Source organism: Zootoca vivipara, chromosome 8 (genome assembly GCF_965207765.1).
Source record: "Zootoca vivipara chromosome 8, rZooViv2.hap1.1, whole genome shotgun sequence".
Lineage (NCBI taxonomy): Eukaryota > Metazoa > Chordata > Lepidosauria > Squamata > Lacertidae > Zootoca > Zootoca vivipara.
In genome coordinates, this window is record NC_142591.1 from 66,435,274 (window position 1) to 66,461,688 (window position 26,415).

A 26,415-nucleotide genomic window follows, 5' to 3' on the forward strand; every position below is an offset into this window, starting at 1 on the left:
CCGTTCACCTCTAAAATCTTAAGACATTCACACTGGAATAAGGAGGAGATCCATAGAAAAACAGGCCCCATCACCATGCCAGCTGCTGGTTCGCTCAGACTGTCCTGTTCCTTACCAGGTCAGCCACGGGGTGGGAGCATCAAGATTTTAAAGTTCTGCTCTCCTGTTTCCTCCTCCATCTCAAATATCTTTCCTTATGATGGTTTCAAATTTCAAAGAGTATGGTTTTGTGGGAAGTGTCTCCCTTTGTGAATGTTGCGAGCTGTTGTGGGGACTCTAGTCAAAAAGTGGGTGCATCTCCAAACTTCAAGGACCCCTAGTATAGGGTCAGGACAAACCAAATTAGAAGATTTCTGCACACCTAACAACCTCAGATATGCTGATGACACAACTGTGATGGCAGAAAGTAAGGAGGAATTAAAGAACCTTTTAATGAGGGTGAAAGAGGAGAGCACAAAATATGATTTGAAGCTCAACGTCAAAAAAACTAAGATCATGGCCACTGGTCCCATCACCTCCTGGCAAATAGAAGGGGAAGAAATGCAGGCAGTGAGAGATTTTACTTTCTTGGGTTCCATGATCACTGCAGATGGTGACAGCAGTCACGAAATTAAAAGACACCTGCTTCTTGGGAGAAAAGCAATAACAAACCTAGACAGCATCTTAAAAAGCAGAGACATCACCTTACCGGCAAAGGTCCGGATAGTTAAAGCTATGGTTTTCCCAGTAGTGATGTATGGAAGTGAGAGCTGGATCATAAAGAAGGCTGATCGCCGAATAATTGATGCTTTTGAATTATGGTGCTGGAGGAGACTCTTGAGAGTCCCATGGACTGCATGGCTGGAAATCAGCCCTGAGTGCTCAATGGAAGGACGGATTCTGAAGCTGAGGCTCCAATAGTTTGGCCACCTCATGAGAAGAAAAGACTCCCTGGAAAAGCCCCTGATGTTGGGAAAGATTGAGGGCACTAGGAGAAGGGGACGACAGAGGACAAGATGGTTGGACAGTGTTCTCGAAGCTACCAACATGTGTCTGACCAAAGTGCGGGAGGCAGTGGAAGACAGGAGTGCCTGGCGTGCTCTGGTCCATGGGGGTCATGAAGAGTCGGACACGACTAAACGACTAAACCTGTTGCTCGGTCCCAGCTCTTGCCAGCCTAGCAGTTCGAAAGCACTTCAAAGTGCAAGTAGATAAATAGGAACCGCTACAGCGGGAAGGTAAACGGCGTTTCCGTGTGCTGCTCTGGTTCGCCAGAAGCGGCTTTGTCATGCTGGCCACATGACCCGGAAGCTGTACACCTGCTCCCTCGGCCAATAACACGAGATGAGCGCCGCAACCCTAGAGTCAGTCACAACTGGACCTAATGGTCAGGGGTCCCTTTACCTTTACCTTTAAACGACTAAACAACAACAACATTTTACATAAAATAAAAAAAATTCCTTCAGTAGCACCTTAAAGACCAACTAAGTTTTTATTTTGGTATGAGCTTTCGTGTGCATGCACACTTCTTCAGATACCAATGCACACTTCTTCAGATACCAACATTTTACATGTGCAAGAAGCCTTATTCAGAAGGGCAGGGAGCGGATAGATTCTTCCTGCTAGATTAGGGTGCCTGTATATGTGCTTGCCTGCCACAAAGGGACATGGGTGGAGTTTAGAAAACAGAAATCTCTTACAGGAGAGGTTTTGAATATGAGAGCCAAGGTTTCTCACTTACACTCCCACGCTCTGCTACTGCAAACATTTGCACTGCAGCCGCCCTGACTTCCCTCACTCTTCATAGCGTATTAACCCAGGCATGATTTTGCCCTTGGAAAGATATGAAAAATACCTTGGAAATGTAATGTGTGCAAAATATGTTGCAGTTCACATAGAAGCACACACACTTGTGTTTGGCAGTGTCGTGTGCTTCCTTTCAGCAACATCGTTTTCAAAAGCTTTCATCCCAGCAAGAGCATAACATATTAAAAGGAAGTTCCATTGTTTACAATTTGCACATTTTTTCCTTGTTTATTGCAAGCTGATCTGTGGCCTCTTTTCCATGATTCTGGATCGTATTTTCTCATATTTGGAATTTGCTTCATTCTTCTGCTATTTGCTATTATTTCCCAGAAGAGCGGGCAGTTTATCTTTGCAAGTATGCTTCTTCTGGTGACAAGAATAGTACTATGGCACCTTAGAGAGCAACTGTTTAACATGAGCTCTCAATGACAACATCCTGCTTCGTCAAACGTCTTAGAAGGACCAAGAGCATGGCTGCTGTACATAACACATCGTTTTTGAGGAATAAAGCATTTTAAACAAGTCGGGATCGGCAGTGCCTCATGTTGATCGCCTGAGAGGGAGGCAACTTAACTTTTGTTGGGACAGAACTTCCTCTAAACTGATCCATGACCTGAAAAAGTGTGATCAGATTTGTTTAAGAATTCCAATTCTCAGCTGCCCCATCCCAGTACAGTGGTACATCCAATTACAAGCAGAATCCGTTCCGGGGGCCCGGCCGTATCCCGAAGATTTCATAACCAGAGGACAACTTCTGTGCACGCGCAAGCGGCAAACCCACTTCCGTGTTTGCCGTGTTTGCAACCCGAAGATTGTGTTACCCGAAGGTAACGTAACCGAGGGTCCACTGTACTCTTTTTAAAACCCTGACTGTGAAGTAAAAGAGACCTGCCAAGAGGTGTATAAAAAGATGTTGGTACATACTCGAGGGGGTATGGGAAGGATCAAGAGATTTCTACACCACTTAGTCTGTAGTCCTACACATACTTATCTGACATACTTCTGAGTAGACATATATAAGATTGCATCGCTAGAAAGTAACTGACAACAACAACAACAACAATAATTTATTACTTATACCCCGCCCATCTGTCTGGGCCTCCCCAGCCACTCTGGGTGGCTTCCAACAGGATATTAAAAACACAATAAAACATCAAACATTAAAAACTTCCCTAAACAGTGAAGAGCCACCCAGTGACTAAAACTGGATATTTTTAGTATTGCTTTTAAAATATTGCCTTGTTGCAATTGGTACCTGGAACTTGCCATCGGGTGACCAGGTGGTGACTCCGAGTCCTTATTTTCAACTAATTTCCCAGCAGCGCTTCTTCTTTTAAAATATTGATAAAACCTATTGGATGTTCTCCATTAAAATACCGGGTATTTAGCCAGTCCTTTTATTTTGTAAAGACTTCTGCTGTTTTGATCCCTCAAACTCCCCCACCCCACCCACGATCAAGATTTTGTAAATTAAGATGATTTACTAGTCAGCTGGTTGCCAAGTGCCTTGTGAGTGTCTTTGGATGGGCTAAGATTTCTTTCTTTCCCCTGAGGCTGAGTCACAAGGAAAGGTGTGATGTGAACACTAATGAGACGTTTAGATCTCCAAAGAGAGAAGCACTTTTGGAAATGACTTTTTTTTACAAAGTTTAGTGGGGGTTGTGCAAGACTGGTTTTGGATGTGCTATGAGTAGCGATGGAAGGATCTGTCAATTTTGGTTGTCTCTGCTTCTCATTTTTCCAATCTTAAATTCAGTTCTCCGCATTTAGGCATTGAACTGTACATGGTTGTTTGTTTTTTTAATCGTCATGAACATTCTTCAGCATTATACTGTGATTTTTCCCCCCTAACACAATTCTGTCTGCAGTTTTGACTAATGTGCACTTCTCCTAATATAATGCATTTTTACACTGTAGGTACAAAAGTTTTTCAAAATGGCAGGAAGCCCTACATTTCTTCAGGTCATTAAGCCTGATTCTTAGAAGTGCTGAGAAGTTGGGTGCTTTTAAGACACACACTCACTCTCCACACTCTTTAATTGAAGCTGGTGGTACCCGTTTCTGCTTTTAATAATTGCTCTTTCTTCTTTATAAATTTTAAATTCAGATTTCTGAGAAATACGGCCTTCCAGCTGAAAAGATTACAAAGCTGTACAAGAAGAGCAAAAAAGGGTAAGTAAGGGAAACTAAACCTCACCTCAGCTCAGTCAGAGTCACGTTTTTTGTTTTGCTTTGTTACAGTGTCTTGAGACCTCAGCTGCCCTAGATTCTGTCCTAGGTGACAAGAGGGGACCCCAGCTCTGAGCAACTCCCAGACCCCTCCTAGACTCCTCAAGTCATGTGATGTGCCCTGGGCTCAGGTGGGAGTAGCCTGCATTGTGGCTGCTTCTCCCCCTCCCCTGTGTGGGGTGGGCAGGGGAGAAGCATAGACCCTAGGACATTTCATACTGACTTTTGGACTTCTCACACTACCCAGACAGCATGGGTAGAGACAACAATTCTGCATCAGCTCTCTCAACTCTACTGCAACATGAGAAGAGGTCGTCTGTGATATGTACACGATAATTCAGTTGTGTTTCAAATTAAATAGAGGATGATTAGTACCATATTTTAATTACGTCCAAGTTTGAAAGCGGCAACGGGGAGGGGGGGGAATGAAGCCTCTGTAATCTGGAGTTTCAGTATTCCCCGAACAAAGGGAGATGAGTAGGAAGAAAAGATAATAGGACTAAAACACTATCACATCAATGAATTTGTCTATGCTGTGGCATTAATTGGCTGCCCAGCACCTAAAACCCCTCCACCTTTGCTATCTTGTTTCCCTGACTGCACACCCAGGAAAGGTTTAATTAGCCTGTCAAAGTGCTGGTTTTGACCTATAAAGCCTTAAACAGCTCTGGGCCACAATACCTCAAGGACTGCCTCTCCCCATATGAACCAACCCAGAGCCTCCGGTCATCATTGACACCCTTCTTTGTGTGCCTCCACTGTAGCCTGCTTTTCAGCCAAAAAGACTCCCTGAGCAGCAAGCAAATATCTGTAATATAATAATAATAATAATAATAATAATAATAATAATAATAATAATAATAATAATTTGATCCATATAGCCCAAGCAACTTTCCAGTTGACCATTTGGTTGAATTGTGATGTTTCAATGGGGGTTACATTGGTTTGGATTTATCTGGAGATTTTGCAATGAGGCTGGATAGATCAGTTGGTAGAGCATGAGGCTCTTAATCCCAGGGTTGTGGGTTCAAGCCCCATGATGGGTGAAAGATTCCTGCATTGCAAGGGTTGGGGCTAGGTGACTTTCGTGGCCCCTTCCAACTGTGATTTTATGTCTTACTTTAGAATCATATGCATATCTGCTCAAAAAGAAGTACTACTTTATTCACTGACACTTAAAAGTTCGCTGGAACTCCAAGAGACAATGAGCTGTGCTATGGCTTGTGTCAAAGCATTCACACAAATGGTTAATAGACAGACAGACAGATAGACAGACAGACAGACAAATACATCCCTTACCTCATAGCAGATTCACCATGTGAATCCATCTTGATATCTGAAACTAGGGGAATTTTACTGACATTCCTTTCTGATTCCAGGATTTTGGTAAATATGGATGATAACATCATTGAACATTATTCCAACGAAGACACGTTCATCCTCAACATGGAGAGCCTGGGGGAAGGCTACAAGGTCACGTTGACGGAAATCTAGCCTAGATCAGAACGCAGCCTAGTGAAGTCATAGCATTTCACCCTCATCTTAAGGAAGGGGACCATTCTTCTAAAGCCCTGATGGCTCACGGATGCCAAGAAGAGAGGCTGTTACAAAACTCCACTGGAAGCGAGGAAAGAAGCCCAGTTGTCCTTGACCGCTAACATACCTCTACAAAGTTCCTTATTTATTGCTCCTCACGCTGCAATCTGTACATAGTCAGCAGACCGCGGACATCGCCTCTCGCCCACCGCAAGGGAGAAACAGCGACTTTTTTAAAAGAAGAGTTAATGTGGAAGAAAATGAAATTGTGGAATTGCATTAGATTGCCTGGGACTTAATAGTTAAAATTGAACCTTTCAAGAATAAATGGCTTGAAGATTTGATCTTCTAATCCATGGCAAGGAAAGTGGCCGATCATGTTCACTGGTACAAAACCACCAGCAAACAAGTGTGTAGGTTAGCCATATCCTCCCCACCACAGGGCAATTGAGGACTGTAAGTAAGGGACTCGGATGGCGTGTCATTTGTAAGTAAAGCACCATCCATTTTTAACCTTTGTATATAATGTTTATAATATGTAATAATATATTTTTCCTACCTGTGTGGATGTGTTTACTGCCACTCTTGTTTCTTATCCTGGGATCAGAAGCTGATAGGCAACTCTCGCTGAGGAGAGAGATTCTGCCATTAGCTGTTCAGTGACGTTTCCATACCTTTTCTTGAGTGGCTTCTCCAGCATCCGTATTAGAAAGTTAACATTCTCCTTCCAGTGGCACATCCGACATTTGCACCACAAGCTTGTGGGTCTCGTTCACTCTCCTGTGCTTATTTCTGTGCAAGGATACCCGCATTGTCTTTCAGTTTCCGAATTATTTGTCTTCCGGTTTCTGAAATATTTATGCTTTTTTTGCACCCTTGGATTTCATCCTTTGGTCTTCTGCATCCTTGTTGGATGAGACCCCCCCATTTTCTGCATGCAGCAAGAACTGAGGCAGCACCAATACCACCAACACTCTCCTCCCTCCATGCCTGCTTCCGACTCTGACTTTGGGCTTTCAGAAGATATGTCTCCATTCAGCTCACCTCTTGCTTGGGAGCCTCTGGCAAACTGGAGCCAAGCCTAAACTGAGCCAGAAGGTCTTTTTTATTATTGTTATTCATAGCAAGTCAGAAAAACATGAAACCGTAGAGCTGGAGGTCATTGAGTCCAGCCTTTTGCTCCTTGCAGGATCTGCATGCAGCTTGCAAGGTGCAACTACAACATCTGCAACAGATGGAGGTCTTTGCTTCTATCCTCCAGCAAAGGAGAACCCACCACTTCCTGAGGCAGCCTGTTCTGCAGCTTGTCCTATTAGGAAGCTTTTTTCGAACGTTCAGCTGAAATCCAGTTCCCTGCAAATCCCACCCATTGCTCCTAATCCTGCCGTCCGGGGCAGCAACAGAGTTCAACTCTGCTCCCTCTTCTTCATCACAGGTATTTGAAGACAGCCATCGTCTCCCCCCCTTAATAGGTGGGTGGATTTGGTTCAGCAAACACCGTTTGAGACCAGCTGAGCAGGTGCTTGCTGGTTTACCTTTTCTTTTTTAAATGAAATCAATGACTAGCCAAGATCCCCATTCGCACAGTGCACAAATTTCAGGCGCAGATCTGGGGATGCAATCTGCATGCATGTGCACTATTTGAATGGTGCCAAGAAAGGGAATGTGGACGCCTCTGGTCATGGTGGGGGTGGGTGACATGTGTCTTTCTATCCCTCCCATCCTCAGAAGAGCTGATCTAGGGAACTGCATCCCTGCAATCCCAGGAAACCAGACAGGCAGGACAGTTTTGGTGCAGTTGGAAAAAGGATGCAGCCTATGCTCCCATGCCCTGGTGACTCACCCCAGCTTCCCTGCCCCTTGTTCAGCTCCTTTAATCTTTGCTGCCTCCGTTCCCTGCCCTTTTGACACTCCCCCAACCCACCTCACCCCTTGTTGCCATTCCCTTGCCCATTCAACTTCCCAGGAGTTGTGGCAGGAATGGAATAAATGTCTTGGATGAATGGATCCTCTGCTCATTTCGTTGAACGTCCTTGTGCCCCCTGACGGGTCTCACTAGAATGATAAATGTAAAAATGTACATACGCCTCCCTTGACTTTGGTCTGTACATATTACGTCCTGACACTATAGACGTTGTTTTTGTATGATTATATTACTCAGCCTGTCTTCATCGGTATGTAGTAGACATTTTTTTCATTGCACTTCCACCAGTGGGGCTGCTGGGAATGGCCAGAGGTTGGTAGCAAAACATGGTTTGCTTGCATAAGGTCAAAGAGTTGATTGCCACTATTTCCAGCAGTGCTTCCGACTGAAATCCTGGAGACTTGCTGCCGGCCAGTGTTGGTCAGCCTTCTTCAACCAGGACTACAACTCTCATCATCCCTAAGGCAGCTAGGAATGATAGCACTTGCAATCCAACAACACCTGGGAGCCTAAGATTGAGGAACTGTAGATACTGAGCAGCCGGACTCTGTTTAAGGCAGGCACCCCCAAACTTTGGCCCTCCAGATGTTTTGGACTACAATTCCCATCTTCCCTGACCACTGGTCCTGTTAGCTAGGGATCATGGGAGTTGTAGGCCAAAACATCTGGAGGGCCACAGTTTGGGGATGCCTGGTTTAAGGCTTCTTTAAGGCAATCCTGAGATTATGAAATTGGAATCTGAGATGAAACCCTGTAATTCGTTTATTAACTTTGGGAAGCAAATGTAGAAGTTCAAGCACTCCTTTGATTGGGGCAGTCAGAGCTTCAAAGAGTGAGGTTCCTTGCTCAAGCAAAATGGTGCTATGGAGATGAATGTTTCTTAAAAGGTTTCTGGTATGTAAATTAACTTGACCTAAATTTCAGGAGTGTTTGCTTCTGCAGATGCTCTTTTAGCAGCTTAACCCTTTTCTATTTCTTCAAAGTTTCAAATGTTACAAGAAAAATGCCAAACGCTGCATTATGAGATACATGCATCTTTTATTTTTTTAAAAAAGCTGTTTTGTTCAATGGTTTTAAGGTCAATTTATTGTGGTCACAATCTTGCATTTCTGAGTTCCACCAATATTGATTCTTAAAGGGGGAGAGAAGCCAGAACAGTTGTCCTAAATCTGAACTGTATGCAAAATCCATGAAAGAATAAACACCCTCTTTATTTGTGTATACTTGAATAAGCATGTATGTCCCTTGTAGTCATGTAAAGCTATGCTGACTGATATATCTGAAGTGAATAACATGCTGATTTAGCATTGTTTCGGAATCAATTGAGCTTACAGAGCCATTTTTACAGCAAACTGACAATTCAGTGCCAAACTGCCTAGCAGGGTGAAGATAAAGAATTGCATCCTTCTTCTTCTTTTTTATGCCCATCATGGAGTGATAGGTAAAATTGCACCTGTTGAACATCTCTTGGTGGCTGGCCAAGGCACAGCTCCCAATGTTCTACGTAACCATGGTGTTGCCATGCAACCCAGAAAGAAATAATAACTTACCCCTTCTGTTCTGTGGTTTAGCACTTAAGCATAATGATCACCCCAAAGCAATCTAAAAGTGGGCTTTCAGACTTTGTTTTGGGGAGCCAATGGGGTCCTTTAGAAGCTTGGGTATCTTCAAGCAGTCCCCAAGGGCCAATTTGGTAGCTGTCCTTCCATTACTGACCTTCTCAAACAACGGGTAGCCTTAGAGGAAGATCAGGTTTGTGCAAGGGTTCACTCTCACCGGCCTCAGAACCATTTACTGGTGTTGAGGGGTAAATCTTCACGAGTACCTTGGCATGCCAGACATTTTAGTAAGTGGATTTCTAAAGGTGGAAAGTTTGAAGAAAGCCACATACAAAAATCACCCTTACTGCTGTCTTCTGAAATAAAGCTCTAAACTGTGAAGACTGTGCCTATTTTTGAGCCTGGCTGTGGCTGGTGCCCCCTTTATCTATCCAGAGAAGGTGCAGAGGAATATTGTTCTATTTAATGAGTTTAGCCCTCTGTGACTTTCTAGTCAATAATGGCTAGAAACTTACATGTTTGTTTGTTTTTAGAGAGAGGAAAGAAAACTCCTAGCCCTATATAATCTGCATTTGTATAAGAATTGCAGTGGTAACACACTGACTATCACAGGCTGCAATTATATGTAGATTTTCGGCTTGTCCATCCACTGATACATTACTAATATTGACATGGCTATAACAATTGCTAGGGTAATAAGGCCTGCTTCAGTCCTCTTCCTATACACACACATTTTAAATAAATCACATAGAGTCTACCTAGCCTACCAATTCTTTAAAAATCATATTTTACTTTTGATGGGCATAAAAGAAGAGGGAGCTTTTACCATCTTTCATTGTTGCTAACAAATGTCTGTTCCTAAACATGAATGACTTAGATATGTACACAGAAACATGTGATTTATGAATTAAGCCATTTTCCCCAACACTTGGTCCTGTTGTTCTGATCTCTGTAGACCCCTTGGAAAGTTGCAAAATTAACATAGCTGCTTGAATTTTTATTATTATTAGAGAGGAAACTGAAAAGCTGTTTTAATGGATTCAATCAGCAGCAGCATGCAGAACTGGAAATGAATAGACTTGTTTAAAGTTTTTAAAAGGGTGCAGCCATGTAAAATATTTGTTTTTCTTGTAACCCTTCCCCTTCCCTGCCTCCCCTCAATGTTTCTCCCAGTTTAGGGTGACATGATGCAAACAGGAGGATTTGTTTGTGCCAAAAAAAATCTGTGCATAGTTCCCATAGCTGGAAAGCTCAAAAGCTCCATGTATAAACACTGTGCGCTATTTTACTCTAAGAAAACTAGTTTGTGTAACTTAATAGTTTTTTTGTAAATGGGAGAGGGAAATCTATAAACATACAGGTTTATTTTATTTTTTGTACATTTTTAAGAGAGAAATAAATAAATATTCGTAAGATATAACCACCTTTTCTTTTCTTACTGGTGTTTGATAGATTATTCGGCTCCACATTGAACCATTTTGAATATTGACTTGCACTTTTGTGATGGGGAACTTACTGAATTTGCCACATGGTCCTTTATTAAGTACGGTAAATGAAAGCTAATCCTCCAGTGCAGGGTTGGGGGGCATGTTGGGCCAGCCTTGGACATGTTTGAGCCTGAAACACAAAAGTTAGGACCACCTGTTTGTGTGTGTGGGAGAGAGAGAGAGAGAGAGCGTGCGCGCACACGCACACACACACACACACATGAGTATAGGTACTGGAGTGGAAGATTGGAGGCGAGAGAAAATGTCCATTCATGACTTGGTATCAAGCAAGTGCTTCACATTAGTTAATGCTTGCACCACTAGTTAGAGAGGTCGCTGTATCTTCTCCTTGTCTTCTCACTCTTCTTGTACTTGAAGAAGAGGCAGCAAAAGCAAGGAGGAGGCATGTAAGTGAGTTCTCACATTCAACTCCCATTTCTCCTTTCCCTCTTACGGAGCAAATCAGCAATTGCATATTGGCACAGTACTGAAATTTCTACAGATGACCTGGATTTGAACCTGCTCATGTGGGTGATATTGAACCAGCCCTCCTCTCTCTCTTCCTAACCTACGTCACAGGGTTGTTGAAAGGATTTTATTCTATTTTTAAGAGGTAGAGGTAAGAACCATGTCAGCTGCCCTGAGTTCTCTGGAGGAAGAGTGGGGTAAAAATGTTAATGAATTCATAAATCAATAAATGTTGGTGCTGGCCTTTAAAGCCCTAAACGGTCTCAGTCCGTGAAGGATTGTTTCCACCCCCATCATTCAGCCCAGACACTGAGGTCCAGCACCGAGGGCCTTCTGGCGGTTCCCTCACTGCAAGATGTGAGGTTACAGGGAACTAGACAGAGGGCCTTCTCAGTAGTGGCGCCCGCCCTGTGGAATGCCCTCCCATCAGATGTCAAGGAGATGAATAACTTTGACTTTTTGATGACATATGAAGGCAGCCCTGTATAGGAAAGCTTTTAATGTTTGATGTTTTATTATGCTTTTATACTATTTGTTGGAAGCCGCCCAGAGTGGGGCAACCCAGTCAGATGGATGGCGTGCAAATAATAATAATAATAATAATAATAATAATAATAATAATAATAATAATAATAAATCATCCAAGAAGAGGGGGCTTCACTGGCATTGGCAGGGTCTGAATCATGGAGTTATGCAGCTGTTTCCTCACAATGGCTACTATATTCTTTGCCTCTCCCCCCCCCCAAGAGAAATGCAGTGGAACTTTCCAGAAAGCCTGGCTGCAGCAGAATATTTATTAGAGGCAGTAACATTTAGGGGCTTTATGGAGGACTTTATATTTGCAAACCTCAGGTCTCAGCCATACACTGGTTTTCATAAAGATTTGTTTGAGGTTATGTATTCATATAAGAAAACAGAATAATTATCGTCGGGTGCAATCAGTAATTCCAGTATGAAAAAGCACCGTGTCACAAAACAAGTTTACAATACAAAATTATTCAAAATCTAACATTTAAAAACAATATTTGTTCAATAATACAGTAAAAAAAGTCTTAACTTTTTTCAAAACAATACTGTTCATATGTTTGGCACTGTAAAATACATTGTCACAAATGCATCGCCCTCCTCTTCTTTTTTTAAACCAACACACTTTGCTGCTTTTAAAAATATTTATGGGCTATACTTGGCTACAATTTTCACATTTTAAAACAACAACAACAGACATTGTGCCTGACCGTAGCATGCAGTCCACAAGGGATTACACCCAAGTGCAGAAACAGGTGAATTAAACAATAGGCCCACTCCAAAAAGTCTGGATCCAAACTTCCTATAGGTTGAGCATGGGGGCACTTTGAGGTCCCCACTTCACAGTCCCCCCCCACCTTCGCCGCTCCATAATATGCATTCCTTTGATGCAAGTCCCACTGAATAAGTGTGCATAGGATTGTAGCCTTAAAGGTGCTTCATTTTGATTTGGATCCTGCCCATTGTAAATACTGCCTCTTGTCTGATAAGGATGACAGATTAAAAAATACTTAATTTAGGAACCTGGGTTGATTTAAAAAAAACACCGTGTATGGCAACTTTGCATGTCAAAAGTTAACATGGTGATAACCGAGCAAACATCTCAGAAATGTTACACTGGGCAAAACACCCTGGACAACCCTTTTTAAATGGGTTGGGTTCATACTTAAGTCACACTTAGAGTAGACTCACGTTTTTCAGGGGGTCTACTCTTAGCATGATTGGTTGGGACAGCACAGTAAGTCTGCATTCAATTCTTAAAGATCTTACGGTTTTCCCATGGGCATCTGATTGGCCAGTGTCTGATCAGGATACTGGACTACAAGGGCCGGTGGCCTGATCCAACAGACTCTTACGTTCTTATGGGGGATGCCGTTGAATGAAGCTAGGCTTGGCGCCATTACATGCCCCCCTCAGGCAGCTGCTGAGATCCCCAGCAATTCAGCAGACTTCACAAGCCTTGGTCCCAGCAGGACTGCCTCTTCCTTTAGCCCTTCTTCCCGCCCTTGTTCTACGAACCCGCCTCATACCGTAGTCCACAGTGCCCTAGAGAAGCCCTTCCCCAGATATTGTGGAACTACAGTGCCGATCATTCATGACTATTGGCCATGCTGGCTGGGGCTGATGGGAGCTGAGGTCCAACAACAAGGTCAGAAAAGGCTGTCCCAAAGCATTGTGGGAAATTGACAAGGGTGGCTGGTTCCCAGTCTCAGCTACTGCCACAAGCGAAACCTAGAGCCAAAGCCCCATGGACAGGGACCTCCTCTAATTTTGAGCAAAGCAGTGGTGTCGCCCTACCATGCAAGATAGGAGGAGTCCATGAAAATTACCATGTTTGGGGAACAAAATGTTCTCCTGGCAGCAACCCCTGAGCAGCAAAGAGCAGGTGTGGTTTAAAACACACACACACACACACACACACACACACACACACACACACACAAACAGATTATTTAAAAAATTAGATTGTAACAAATCCCCATTTTAAAACAAACAAACAAACAAACAAACGAGGAATGCAAGTTTCCTATACAACTGAAAACAATTGCATAACTGTGCAACAACTAGCAATGAGGAGGGGAAATAATCAGTACAGTAGCTTTCACCAACCTGGGACTCTCCAGATGTTTTGGACTACAAGACTCATCAGCGCATGCGCTGGCAAGGGGTAATGTGTTTTGTAGTCCAAAACATTTGGAGGGCTTCAAGATGGTGAAGGCTGCAATATCATGAACATGCAGGTACTGTTTCTACAAGCCAAACACGAACACAAGAATTCAGTTTTAAGTTTCTTCCCCCCGCTTATATTTTACAACAAAGTTGCAGCTACCAACACACAGTAGGATCACACAGAAGTACTGTCTTAAAAATGCAACCGATACTGGTAAGACTGGCACAGAATCTGCATATTATATGTATAGGGAGGGAGGGGTTGGGGAGTCTCAACTGATAGGAAACTATTAATTGGTACAGATCAAAGTCATTCTCTGAACAATAAATACAAGTGCATTTGTCAGTATATGAGAAAATAAAAGTTCATTCCTTCCATACACAGAACTCTAGAAAAGGACGCATAAAACAGTGGCCATGGTTGGGAACACAGAATTTACTACCATTCACCAATCTACTCTTTGACTGACTATACCATGCTTGTTCTACAGGTTGGCTTTAACCCATCATGCTGAACATTTAAAAACGACATATACTTCAACCTGACCCAAGAAGGGAGACACACCAACAGAAGCAATGTCCACAGGTGGTTTTCCAGGCCTTGCTAGATCTGGAATCATGCTATGCAGATGGGGTATACTGATGAGCAAATGGATGCATGGCTAATTTGCAGCATGCAAATTGAGGCATGGCAGATGCACATTCAAATTTCAGGCGTGAGATGCAGCCTCCCATTTGCATTGCCCTTGTGCCCCGATCGAGAGCAGGTGATCCAAGACATGACTAATTTGCTCCCTTCAGCAAAACTTAATCCTGATCAGGTGTCTCTGGGTTGAAGGCAGCATGGGTCTAAGTGCATGTTTCTGTCTTCACTGAAATGGAAATCTGGTAACCTGTGAAGCAGCCTGTCTTATATCCCGAGTTTGTTCCCGAGTCTGCCTGGTGCAGCTCTGCGATGTTGTAGTTCGTGCTCATAAAACATGAGAATGGAGGAAGCGTACAGCCCCACAATAAAAATGACATCCCTACTACCTAGCTCGGCATCAGCAATTCTAAGAGTCTTTAATAAAATGCTACAGAGACAACTGGAAGTCTATTCAGTCAGCATTATAGATTACTTGTTTAAAGAATGCTAAATGTGTGCCTGTGTGTGGACATGCCTGTGTGCGCATGCATGTGTCAAAACTGCTAAAGACTTGACCTGAAAGTGCTTGTTCTCACTGGACTGCCACATAAGGAAGGAAGGAAGGAAGGAAGGAAGGAAGGAAGGAAGGAAGGAAGGAAGGAAGGAAGGAAGGAAGGAAGGAAGGAAGGAAGGAAGGAAGGAAGGAAGGAAGTGGGGGAGAGGAAATGCCATTACATCTCCTCAGCCTTTGTCACCACTGCAGCCAATTTATCTAAGCATAGACAGCTTAGAGCCAACTGTGTCTCTGATGGCACATCAGCTAGGATGATTTATTAGTCAATTAACCATGGGTCTGCACAAGGCCTAGGTGTCTATAATACAGCTGCCTGTGCTCCAAAATGTTTATCTGATGGCTTGCCTTTAGGCTGCATAAGAAGAAAAGGAGGCACAACGGGAAAGTCAGTAGGTAGGCACCCCCAATTTATTCCCACTGGATTCTCAGTGGCTATCTTTCTTTATTGGAACAAGGTCAGACTGAGTATGCAAACTTTCAAGTTAGACAGGGCTCTTTGTCGGTCTTGGAAACAACCCAGTAGCTGCTAAAATGCTTTCTCCAGCTCTTCTACCAGTGTGACAAGAGATGGAACCAAATGCAGTCTGATGCTTCCCCCTCTGGAACTGCTGATAGGTGCTACTGCTACCTTGGGTGATGGGTTGAACCAAGGCAGGTGAGTGCTGCACAATGAGCCTACACACAGATTTCCTCATCTAGCAAGGTGTGTATGTGCCTTTCTGTATTGAGACCATGAACTCTTTAAAAAGCAGGAATTGGGTTCTTCATATAGTCTGTGGATTTTCACATGAGAACTAGAGGGGGGGAAATGAGAGAGTGGTTTGGATCCCACGATGTTTGCAAAAACCACTTTTTATGCAAGCAGTATGTATCTATTTCCCTTTCCCGCTATAGTCCCTCCCCCTCCCATGCCACATCCCATGGCATTCCAGAGGGTCACCCACCTCAAAAGTAGCTCAGGGGCCATGCAACAGGAAGGAGAAGTGTCATTCCATAATTCTAGGGATTTTTGATTTTTTTGCTGCAAGGAAGGCATGACTTGCAGGGTGCTTCCATACTGGGACTTAATTGGCAAACTGATCATTGGGCTATTGCAAATTGTTGCCATTGACAACAGTCCCCCCCCCCTCGGTGGAAAGGAGTCCTGATCCCACTAACAGCCTTGACTTTAAATCAACCAATTTTTTAGCCCACTCTCTGAATTCCAACAAGGATGGAGACAGACCCTGCTTGTCACCTGGCCAGATGTGGCGATAGTTTCTGTCAGTTGGAAGCATTTTACTATCTGTGTCACAATGGACTGACAGGGATATGTAGACAAACAAGCTGGTGGGCTAGTAATTTTAAAATAGATCCAGGCCTCAGATACAGACATGCTCGAGTCCTGTCTTTTTCATTTACTGCCTCCCTGGAAGACATTTATGTTAACTGGAAACCTTCCTTGCATGGCCTCTGCACCAAATCACACACACTGCATGAACCGACAATCGCTCTTTGGAGTGGCAAGTGGGAGTCTGTCCCTGCCTTTCCTGGAAATATTAGGCATTGAACCTGGAACCTACGACCTGGCAAGCATCTCTTCAACTGCTGAGCTATGGCCCTTCCCTCTTTTCACAACCTTAAGTGCTCACTTCAGTTGACTTCATCTCTGTTCCTCGGAGTCTGCAAACACAGCTCATTAAACAACCATCTAAAGTTGGGGAAACACTGTGGCCCAGTTTGAGCACACCTACCCGCCTTAAAAAAAGAGCAATGGAGCAGTAATTTACAAAGAAGCGATCTACAGTGTAATGCCTTGCATTTTTATTCAGAAGTGTCGCTGTGTTTCATTGGGGTTATTCTTTGGCATGCAGAGAGGGCTGTAGCCAAAGTTTGTAGGTAGACATTCTTGTCATCTGTGGGGTTGTTTGTTCTGTGGGACCACCACTGCTGTTACAAAGGGTGAAACCAGACATCAGGTGTCACTATGATTTGGTATTGAGCCAAGCGGCATATAATAATAATACCCTATTTTTATATTGGTACCTACTGAGGCAATCTATAAAAAGGAACTGTACCAAAATGAATTTTTGTGGCTGTAAAAAAATATTTAAAGGGGGGATTATGTCCTCACTCACAGAACCATGTTACTAACGTCCACCCCTGCCAGCTAAGTTTCTTATCAAAATCTCCCCTCCCCCCATTATTTGCAATAAAAGGGAAACAAACTCCCATTAGCACCAATGGCTTCCCCTCACAGCTCAATTGTGTATCACAATTGTGTATCACAATATGAAGGAGTTCAGGACTCTGGTGGGGGCAGAGAATTAAAGCTCCTCCCCTGTGTGTGATTGTCCCACTTTGGCTCAGGCCTCCGCACTACCTATTATTTTTTTAAAAAAACAACAAATCACACACTGACTAACAATAACGTCAGGTCCAGCTTGACCCCAGTTTGAGGCCTGATACACAAATGGAGGGCAAAAGTCCCTTTAAAGCCTGTGTGCTTATTTCTGAGTACAGTGGTACCTCGGTTTTCGAACGCCTCCGTTGTCGAACATTTTGGCACTCGAACGCTGTAAGCTCAGAAGTAAATGTTTCGGTTTTTGAATGCCTCAGAACTCGAACCTGAAACGCAGCTTCCATATTGAGTTTTCTGTATTGAGGTTTCCGTACCGAAGTACCACTGTAATTGTGCATAGGCTTGGGCTGCAAGACTTGTGTAAAAACAAAAACAAAAAACCCCTCCACCAATTTCTGTTCTGTGCAGCTGTTTCTGACCTTCTGCCTTTGGCCTGTTTTCACATATGAATATCAAAATCAACTCTATTCTGGTTTTAACATAGCAGAGAAGGAACCACATGCCGTGTCCCTAAAGTGAGCAACAAGGCTCTGAGCCAAAAGGTTCTCAGCATTGCAGCAAATGGGTGAGCACAGCTGCTTAGACGAAAAGCAACATTTTGAGAAGACATCTGCTTGCCTTTTAGAAGCAATGCCTTGTGGCCACAGCCTTTTGCGATTTCAACTAAAGGTCTATTAGTTTGTATCTTCCAAGACTGCACTGATGGCCTAGGGTTGAAACTAATAATTGTATATGATTCTTGATGATGGACAGACAAATCTGTTAATTTTAGTTTCTCTTAGTTTCTCATTTTCCCAGTCTCAAGTGCAGCTCTCCACATTTCCACAACATTTCACAATTCCCACCCCCCAAAAGAGTCCTCATGAAATATTTGCCAGCATTTTAATGCAGATTTCTCCTAATATACACATTTCTGTATGCAGTTTAGTCAAATATATACATTCCTCTATGCCATTTTCACTAATATATGCATTTTAATGCACACTTTCCCCTAATATATATACATCTTTTGTATTTGGCTAGGGAACTGCATTGCAAAATTCAGAGGAGTGCAAATCTTGAAGGACGGCTGTGTATCAGTTTGTGCGTTGTTTCAGGAAGTGCAAATTACATAGGCCTGTGTTTAAATGAGAACCGAACTGAATTCCCCCCCAGCTCAAGTCTTAAGCCTCTTTACAAAGAGAGCCCTTTCCCCATGCTCCAGCGATGATGGGGCTTTAAAACACATCTTGACAGGGTTATGCTTCATGTTTTGAAAATTCCATCAGTGAAGATGTGGCGAGATCCCACCCTAAAGCATTTATGGGAGTTACGATAGGATGGAAGTGATTTAGACTTTGAGAGCTAACTTTGCCACCTTTGGGAAAGTGTGTGTGCTCCAAACGCAACAGGCAATTGGATCAATTCAACCGTTGCCAACCTGGTGCCAGTGTGCCCACAATTACCTCCTATACCAGCTGTGAAGGATCTCAGTAATTATCCCCTCAGAAATCCACATTGTGTGGAAGACTCTAGCTGTTCAATTCCTCTTTGCCCTGGTTTGGTTTCTCCCACGCTGAATACGCTTCCTTCAACATGACATTTCATTCCCACCCTTCCTTCAGAACAGAGCAAAGAACTTCCTCTCTGTGAGCAAGCATGGAGGTAGGTGGCTGGTGTAAATGCTTTTTCTCATTGAGGGGAAACATGCCCACACCATTTTGTGTTCCTCCCCCCTCCCCGCTCTTTTAGATGTGGCAGCCATTTTGTGTTATGCCACACACCACAGCAGCCATTTTGTGATGGCACTCGCAGCACATTTTCAAACAAGTTACTACTTACTTGGCTCCCCAATGCAGAAGTCGCTGCTGGCAACCAAGAGGGAGAGGGGCAAGGGGCAGCCTCGGGAGTGACGGATCTGCTCTGCCACATTGCCCACATGGACCTCCCTGCCGCCTCACCCCTTAGTTAGCAGCAGCGACCTCTGCATTGGGAAGCCAGGCAAGCAACACTGCCCTGTTCCTGCCGGTGAATGATACCAGGAGGATGTGTGGCATTTTGAGAAAAAAAAAACATAGGCGCTCCATCAGAAACCTCCGTCACAAATTTTGTAGCTCTGCTGTAGCAGCCGCCTCATCTAGTTGAATTACTACGTGTGTCAAAATCCTGTCTTCCAACAGGCGGCAGAAGAACTTGCCATGTGACGAGCACCGTTTACAAGGTGGCTTCATAGCTAGGAGGTTAGATTGTAACTTCAAGATGGGCTTTTAGTCTAATTTGGAACTATGAAATTAACAAGAGAGACTCTTGGTTTTGTAACCCTGGTACAAACATGTATGGTGGGATCAATCAACTGCCACTCTGGTGGAATCGACAAAACACCTGGGAAGACACTGGCGGAAGGTTCAGAGGCGATCACTAATCAATATGCCCAAACCTAGGCCTCTGCAGTCAGGAACATCTCTCAAGATTTTATCAAATAGGATGGGCCAAACTCTTACTATTTCATAATAGTCGTGCAAGTTTTCATGACGTAAAAATAATGAAGGGTGTGTTTCTGGCCCTACGTTATATGAAATGAAGAATGGCTATCTATGCTCAAGTCAAACCCTGTGGTACCATCCAAGTAAAGGTTGCCTAATAGGTTACCATTGCTGCATGCAAGCTATGCGAGGCAGAGGGAATTTCAAACAGAGAATTTCCCAGCGACTACAGTAACAGCTACAAAAAAAACCCATAACTGTAATGATATCTATACATATATACGTTAATGCCTTGCTTATTGCTCCATGCAAACTATTTGATGGTGTTTCCTGCTTGGCAGGGGGTTGGACTGGATGGCCCTTGTGGTCTCTTCCAACTCTATGGTTCTATGATTCCATTATTCTATTCATTTAGAATTATACCAGTGTCAATTTGTGTGTGGCCACTAAAAATGACTATACAAGCCAGTTAGCTACTGGAAGCAATGACATGTGATTCATGACACATCTGAGGGCTCATTCCGACTTCTGTTCATGCCACAATTTCTAGGCACAGTGCAGTGGACAGGGCCCGAGCAGTTTTGCTTTTTTGTCTCACTGCTTTCCCCTGGAAAACCCGCCATTTACTACTGAATCTGAAGAATTGTCAATCTGTCGAAAACCCAATTAACCTTTGTTTCGATTCAGGGGGAAACAGGTTTTCCCCAGGGAAAATGGCGGGACCAAAGAAAAACCACTTGGATCCATGCCTTTCCTGCAGTAGCAGAGGGGGGCATATGGAGGAGAACCCTAACTTGGCCAAGAAAAAGGGAGTGGGGGAGAGAGCCGGGGGGGGGGGAGATCCCTAACTTGGCCGAGGGAGTGAAAGCAAAAGAGCACAACAGAACATAAATAGAGGAAATACAGGGCAAATTGTGTCTTGTATTTAATCGACATAGGACATAGCATTTTACACTGAAATGCAGGATGATCCTGTATTATACAGGACGGGTGGCAACCCTATTCTGGAGTCACATGGCCACAAGCTGCTGGCAAAAGAACAATTTGGAACCAGCAAGGCAGAGGATTATATCATGCGGATGTATCTGCGATGGGCATTTGGGGCATGTCCCCTAGCTATATCGTTGAGTAATTTTGACACGGCCCCTTGGGTTAGGGGAACAGCAGTTGCCTTAGTTTAGTTTGACTTTACTATCACCTTGTTACAGTTACAGGTAGGTAGCCGTGTTGGTCTGAGTTGAAGCAAAATAGGAAAAAATTCATTCAGTAGCACCTTAAAGACCAAGTAAGTTTTTATTTTGGTATGAGCTTTCGTGTGCATGCGTATCTGAAGAAGTGTGCATGCACACGAAAGCTCATACCAAAATAAAAACTTAGTTGGTCTTTAAGGTGCTACTGAAGGAATTTTTTTCTATCACCTTGTTAGTTATTTCTAGAAAGGAATCGTCGGGAGAAGCCTTTGGCCAGTGGGCAGCTTGGATGGTAGAGAAGAACACATTGCATTGGGACATCTCTTCGGATATTTGGTTGCTTTGGGAGTGAATATGTGTTCTGCTACTCACATGGTACAAAGGATCACTGCCAGTCTCACTAGACATCTAGTCAACAATAGTTGCTGCTTATACTCCAGGTTAGACCATGTAATGTTAGCAGCAGCAGAACCAACCTCAGCTTCAGCTTGCATTGCATTAAGGCTCAAGCTGTGCTCTGTCACCACAAGGTCACTTTTGACAAATCCCAGGAAGCCCCTCCTCCTTTCAGTGCACATGGCTAGTTCTATAGATATATAGCCTCATTAAGTGACAAACTATCTCAAAAGTCTGCCAGATTTGCATATGCGAAGGGGGGGGAGCACCTCTATCAGACCAGTTCACTGACCTTTGTTATCACACCAATGAAATGGACCCATGGATTAGGTTTGCAAGTCAGAAGCAAAAAAAGAAGCCCTCACTTAAAAAGGAAGGCAATGCCTGCTTTGCTTTTGTTAATAACATAGCTGTGGTTCTCTTACAAGGTATCCTGTGGCCACAACAAATGTTCCTAAAACTCACTGCTTTCGTTTCTGCAATCTAATATTGCTTGGAATATCTCCTCCACTGTGACGTGAAATGGCGCTCCTGTGACCCAAGTGGCGCAGAATTTGGGGTTCTCTTTTTCCTAGCTAAGCAACTGCGAGAGTCTGAAGGGAAAGGAGCCTTTTCAAGCTTACACCCCCATTGTGCATACAATTCTCAAATGAGACCCCCATCAGCCTGCAGACAGCACTCTGCTAGCTCCCCCATCACACCTGGAGATGCAACCCACCCTGGCATTCTTCCCTCAAGGTGCCAGAGCAAAAGATGCAGGCCCTGCAGATGCAAGCACTCCCATGCAGCACCCTAGAGCCCTGTGGATGTTCCCACAAACAAGCAGCTCTATTCCCTTACCCTGCATCAGAACAGCTGCCAGATGGCTCCAGGCTTGAGGCTTGAAGGATCTATTTCATTTTTACTGGAACTTGGGAGGTCCATCCGCTGGCACAAAATGGAGAGTTGGCTAGGCTTCTGTATGCTTTGGGTTAAGGGCCAGGGACTGATCTCACAGACTGAGATTCACAGCTGCCTTCTCTTCAAGCTTCATTCATCAAAACAGCCTAATTTCAGGTGGGGCTGCAGGAGAGGGTCATGCTAGCCTTTGCTATTGTTAAACAAACCATTGGGAGAGAAGAAAGACTTGCCAATCTCCTGCAAATCACCCCAAGATCAACCGGCAGTTCCGGATCTACCTTCTGCCAACCTCCATTCTAGTGCACTGTAGATGTTGACGAGTGGCAACTCCCCTCATCCCTGACAATTGGCCATGCTGGTAGGGTTGTCAGACTCAATAGAGGACAGGACTTCTGTGCCTTTAATTGCCCTGCTCTCTTTTGAGTTTGGAAACCTTAAAGAGAAACCAGCATACCCTTTGTTTAATTTCCAAGCAAAGGGTCTGCTGGTTTCTCTTTAAGGTTTCCAGACTCAAAAGAGAGCAGGGCAATTAAAGGCATAGAAGTCCTGTCCTCTATTGAGTCTGGCAACCCTACATGAAGGCTGGGATGAACAGGAGTTGGAATCTAACAAAACGGGGTGGGGGGTGGGGGTGTGCACAGGTCCCTCCAACCCTTTTCCAGAGCAACTGGGGGGGTTCATATTCTTGTTTGTGAGCTTAAATTGTGCTTATTCTTTTGATTCTGCTTTTCCCCTTCTAACTATCTGAGCTCTGAAGAAGAGGAGGAAAAACAAAACTATCAGTTGCCTTCAGGCAAAAGAAAGTAAAAAAGAGATAAAACATCCAACATCTTTCTCCTATAGTTTTTTATATATTTAAAAAAATATTTTAATATATATTTAAGTATATATAAATATATCACAAATGGTACCATTTCCATGTTTCAGTACAGACCTAAATGGTGTACTGATGCATGAATCCTACAATTTAATATCTGAACAGTACGGGATGCTAGTGTTTCCCATGGTCCCAAAAAACCAAACAAACCCAGGATATAGGTACGGTAGTTTTGAGGCTGATTCACACAGCCACTTCTGAGGTGCGATTTAGATGGTGTTGTGAAAGTGCAACTACATGGCGAGATCACATGAAAACCAGAAACCAAAACAAACCTAGCCATTTCACAAGACCACTTTACAATGTGGAAACCCAGGGAGAAAAAGACACCTGGATGGTGAGTTTTCTCCCCTCTGCAATGGTGAAACCAAACCGCACCCCAATCAACATGCTTCCCTCCGTGTCAGCTGCTCAAATTGTGCTGCGATTTTAATTGCTCGAGCTGAAGTGGCTCCTCCACTGCTTTTCTCCCACATGCAATTTTGTGGGGTTTTTTTTCCCTGCTGCTTCTTCAGGACAGAACCACATTACAAATCAAACACCAGGTTCCCAATACTGAGTTTATCTCTGATGCAGGAGGGAAGCGGTGTGCAGGTGGTGGGGGGACAACGCAGGGGGAGGAGTTTAACCCTGCTGATTCTCCTCTGCAAATGCTGCCCTCTATTGATTCCCCCTGTTCTTCTGCCAATCTGGTTCCAAGACCAGAAGAAGGCAGGGGGGAAATGGAACAGCGGAACAGTCTGCCTCCATAGGCAACAAGCTCTTCTTTGCTAGAGGTATTGATGCAGAGGCTGGGTGAACATGTGGCAGAGACGATGAGTTGCATTCTGCATGCAGAAGCAGGGAGTTGGACAATATGACCTCCAAGGTGCCTTCTGATGCTATGATTTCTACGACCTTGGAGGGGCGTTTGTAGGGGAGAATTGGCAAGTGCAAGGAGAGTTAAGCTATTCTCCCCCTGAAAACTGCACCCTGCCTTCCCAAACGTTGGCAGGAATGTGTTTAGGAAACACATGTTTGCTGGCGCATACCATAGATCCACCTGACTCTCGTCAACTTTCTTCTGTCTAAAAGAAGGAAGAGAAAAAGGACACCTTCTCAAAGATTTCTCTGTCATCCAACCACCAAATCCTGCCATTTCCTTGTTGCTCTCTTCCCTGCAAGTGGCCTTTGAGTTGTAGGTGCTTCTTCTTTAGCATCAGCCCACCAAAACATTCACTTTCCCCCCTAGGGTTGGATTTCCTCAATACAAGTTTCCCACATACACAAGTTGCCTTCCCTGATCCCAAATGGTAACCAACAACCAGCATCACAACTGCTGCGTGGCGTTTTCTTCTGCCCTCTCTCCAAATGCATGTCCACCTTTTAAAAAGAAATGCAGTTGCATCACCCAGAGAAGGCAGATGAACAACCTTTTCTTCTCTCTCCCCCGACCCTTTCTCTCTTCCTTTCTTCTCTCTCCTTCCCAGCGCTGTGAAGGCATCACTGATAGGCAAGGTGCGCTGTCCTTTTGGGGTGTCATGTTAGTACTGGTGCCTATCGCCTCCCACCCCCCACCTTCTCCTCTAACTTGCACCTTGGCCGCTAAAAGGAATTGTCCATGTACATCTACACCCAATGTATCAAATGGTCCCCCTGATTGTGTTTATTGAGGCTGAGTGATTAGAACAGCAAATTTCACACCCGCCAGGCACACATTACTTCGGATTTGTGCACAGAACTAATTTGGCTGCTGTACTAGATACTAAGGGCTACGTTTAACTCTAGAAACCTTCATGCTTACCTCTAAGCAGTGACCACAGGTAATTTTATTAGAGATAAGCAGGGATCTTACAGAGGTTTGTTGCAGCAGCCCACCTCTAGCATAACATGGAGACAGATGGTGGCATTCAACTACGCTTTACTCGGGGTAGACCCATTGAAAGGAATGAACATTAGTCATGTTAGGTGACCAAGATGATCAAGGGTCTGGAAACCAAGCCTTGTGAAGCATGGTCGAGGGTACGTTAAGCCTGGAGAAAAGGAGGCGATACGATCGCAATCTTCAAATATCTGAAGGGTATCAGATGGAAGATGGAAGCTTGTTTTCTCCTGCTCCAGGGGGCAAGACCCGAACCAACCAATTCTAATTACAAGAAAGGAGATTCTGACTAAACATTAGGAAGACCTTTCAGACAGCAAGAGCTATTTGATGTTGGCGTGGACCCCTTCGGAAGGTGGTGGACTCTCCTTCACTGGAGGTTTTTAAGCAGAAGTTTGAGGGGCATCTTTAGTTGTGATTCCTGCGTTGCAGGAGGTTGGACTAGATGACCCTCAGGGTCTCGCCCAACTCTACAATTCTATTAATTTCAGTGGGTTCATTCTGATTAAAACTTAGCTGAATGCCGCCAGGAATGTTAAATGACTTGGTCTGACTGTGATCCAAACCCTGCTACTAGCATCACTGGTGCACACATGGAGCTCTGAAAGAGGCCTCTTCATTTGCTGCAATGCCAGAGAATGTTCTTCAGCATTCCCCAGCACTGAAGGGAACACGGTAGACATTTTTGGCGCAATACTCCATGTATGCCTCAGAACCCTACACACTTCTGGCAAAGGGCTCTCGTCCCTTCGGCTTTTCTTGTTTTAGCTTGGAATTGACAGACAAATCAAAACTTAAGGCTTCAATCCTAAGCATGCTTGGAAGGAAGTCCTGTTCAAACCCAGTGGGATTTGCTCCCAGGCAAACTTATTGAGGACCAGGCCACGCAGATTGTGACAACCCTTTGAAAACTGACATAGTTGTGCGGGCAGCTCTCTTTGTATCCCGGGATGCATTTGGGAGAGTGTTTTCCTAGCACAACTTCTACCTGATCTGCCACAATGAAAGCGAAAGGTGCCACAAAAGAAGGCATAGTTGGCCGGACAGAGGCAACGCCACCATGAATGTTGTTTTGGCAAAAGAGAGAGAGAGAGAGAGAAAAGAAACAAAAAAAAAACCCAGAGACACGAAATAATCCAAGCAACTGTTTTAGAACTGCCCAGCACTGCTGGGGTCACACTGAAGGAGACGGACGATAGATGGGTCACTCTTGGCTCCTCGAATAAACTCTTCCAGAGAAAGTTTTCCTAGAAAATAAATAAATAGAGATGCTGTTTTGGAATTCTATAGTGGACAAAGCATCGTAAGAGCCGCTTCACACACAACATTCACTCCTGCACATTTCGGAAAAGACCGAAGACGCTGCCATAGGTAAATGGAGCAGGGATGACTCCCATGCATACGAATGCTTCTTGTTCACAAAGTGCACTGTTTCTTTTTTGTTGAAACAGTTCTGATTGGGCAATTCTCACAGGCTGCAACTCAGCAAACCTAATAGTGGCGTGTG

The 26,415-nt window shown here is 44.0% G+C and overlaps 2 protein-coding genes across 10 annotated transcripts in view; one reads left to right on the plus strand and one right to left on the minus strand.

Moving 5' to 3' along the window:
- The window catches only part of GRHL2 (grainyhead like transcription factor 2), a 79,154-nt gene extending 68,701 nt beyond the window's left edge, over positions 1-10,453 (plus strand). For all 6 annotated transcript variants that reach the window (XM_088675757.1, XM_088675758.1, XM_088675756.1 and 3 more), the window contains exons 15-16: positions 3,893-3,957; positions 5,394-10,453. In XM_088675757.1, coding sequence (XP_088531883.1) covers positions 3,893-3,957; positions 5,394-5,508 — 180 coding nt within the window. In that variant the 3' untranslated portion in view covers positions 5,509-10,453. The remainder of the gene's footprint in view (positions 1-3,892; positions 3,958-5,393) is intronic.
- Positions 10,454-11,763: 1,310 nt separating this feature from the next.
- Positions 11,764-26,415, minus strand: part of NCALD (neurocalcin delta) — a 72,897-nt gene continuing 58,245 nt past the window's right edge. For all 4 annotated transcript variants that reach the window (XM_035125610.3, XM_035125611.3, XM_035125613.3 and 1 more), the window contains exon 4: positions 11,764-26,155. In XM_035125610.3, coding sequence (XP_034981501.1) covers positions 26,058-26,155 — 98 coding nt within the window. In that variant the 3' untranslated portion in view covers positions 11,764-26,057. The remainder of the gene's footprint in view (positions 26,156-26,415) is intronic.